Source organism: Apium graveolens, chromosome 1 (assembly GCF_009905375.1).
Source record: "Apium graveolens cultivar Ventura chromosome 1, ASM990537v1, whole genome shotgun sequence".
NCBI lineage: Eukaryota > Viridiplantae > Streptophyta > Magnoliopsida > Apiales > Apiaceae > Apium > Apium graveolens.
In genome coordinates, this window is record NC_133647.1 from 186,845,771 (window position 1) to 186,846,944 (window position 1,174).

The 1,174-nt window shown below is 38.3% G+C and overlaps 1 protein-coding gene across 1 annotated transcript; it reads right to left on the reverse strand.

Annotated features, from left to right (window-relative positions):
- Positions 1 to 408: 408 nt before the first annotated feature.
- On the reverse strand, positions 409 to 756 carry LOC141713338 (non-specific lipid-transfer protein D, cotyledon-specific isoform-like). The gene has a single exon (XM_074516704.1). It carries the CDS (start codon positions 754 to 756, stop codon positions 409 to 411), a length of 348 nt encoding a protein of 115 aa, XP_074372805.1.
- Between the last annotated feature and the right edge of the window lie 418 nt (positions 757 to 1,174).

Sequence of the window (1,174 nt, forward strand, 5' to 3'; positions counted from 1 at the left end):
GCTTCTCAAAAACTATCAGTACCACTAATCTAGCTCATTTATCAATTTTAGGATATAGAGCTCATTTTATTCTTTCACAAATTATGATTCCAATTAATATAATGCAAAAAGGAGTGTGAAAAAAAATAAAATAGAAGATTTCATTAAAAATGAAGCATAGCTAATCGGTTCGGTTACATAGTCGAAGGCCAAAGCTAGATTCGTATATATGAACCCAACAAAACCAAAGCCTCGATAGTCTTATTCTTATCTTCCCCTACACTACTACACCAAATTCCCCTTCCTCTGATCACATCCAATAGCATTTAATTAGTTGATCCTGCACAAAGAATTTCACCTCATTTATTCCAACAATTTCACATATATGCACACAAATAATAGATGAAATAACTGTATAATATTAATTTCTTACTTGTCACAGTTGACTGAAAGTGAGACGGGGAAGTTCACTTTGATGTTGCAAGCAGTAGGTATTTTGCTCAAGAACTTGTCTTGCACTCCCCTAATATTCTTCACAGCATTCTTCATGCAGTTACAAATGGCTTTCTTGTCATTAAGAGTCTTTGCACCTGTAGCTAGTGTGCTGAGTCCACTGCAACATTGTGTTGATGGCACGGCGTCAACTCCTTTGGCATAATTCAAGCACGGAGCAGCCTTCACGGTGACCGTGCCACACGAGACGGCGGCTTCGGTTACTTGAGCAACAAGGAAGAGGACGGACAGGATAACAAACATAGAAACAAAGAGGTTCTTCATGGTTAGTGTAAGTGCTTTGTGTTTGGTGATTGAAGAGACTTCTTGAGCTCTATGTGATGTGGGATGCTTTTGGATTGATGACTTTTGTGTTGGATTGTTAGGGGTTTTATAGGGGAAGTTTGGGACCTTGAAAATCGTGAGTGGTGCGTTTTTCAAGAAAATTTGATAAGTTGTGCAGGTGAAAATTTAAATGATGGAAAATTCTGGAACTTGTGCCCAGAAACATATGTATCAGTCATTCTGATTTCTGAGGTGCCTAGGAAAATGGGACATTGTTTTGAACATTGCAATTTTTTCTTTCTTTCTGCAGGTACTGTTATCTACAACTTGCAGTCCTGCTCCTGGAGGACCACTTGATTGGGGTGAGCAACGGCTGAGACGAGGAGTTTGTATAGAATCTAAAGATTTGTATATAAAA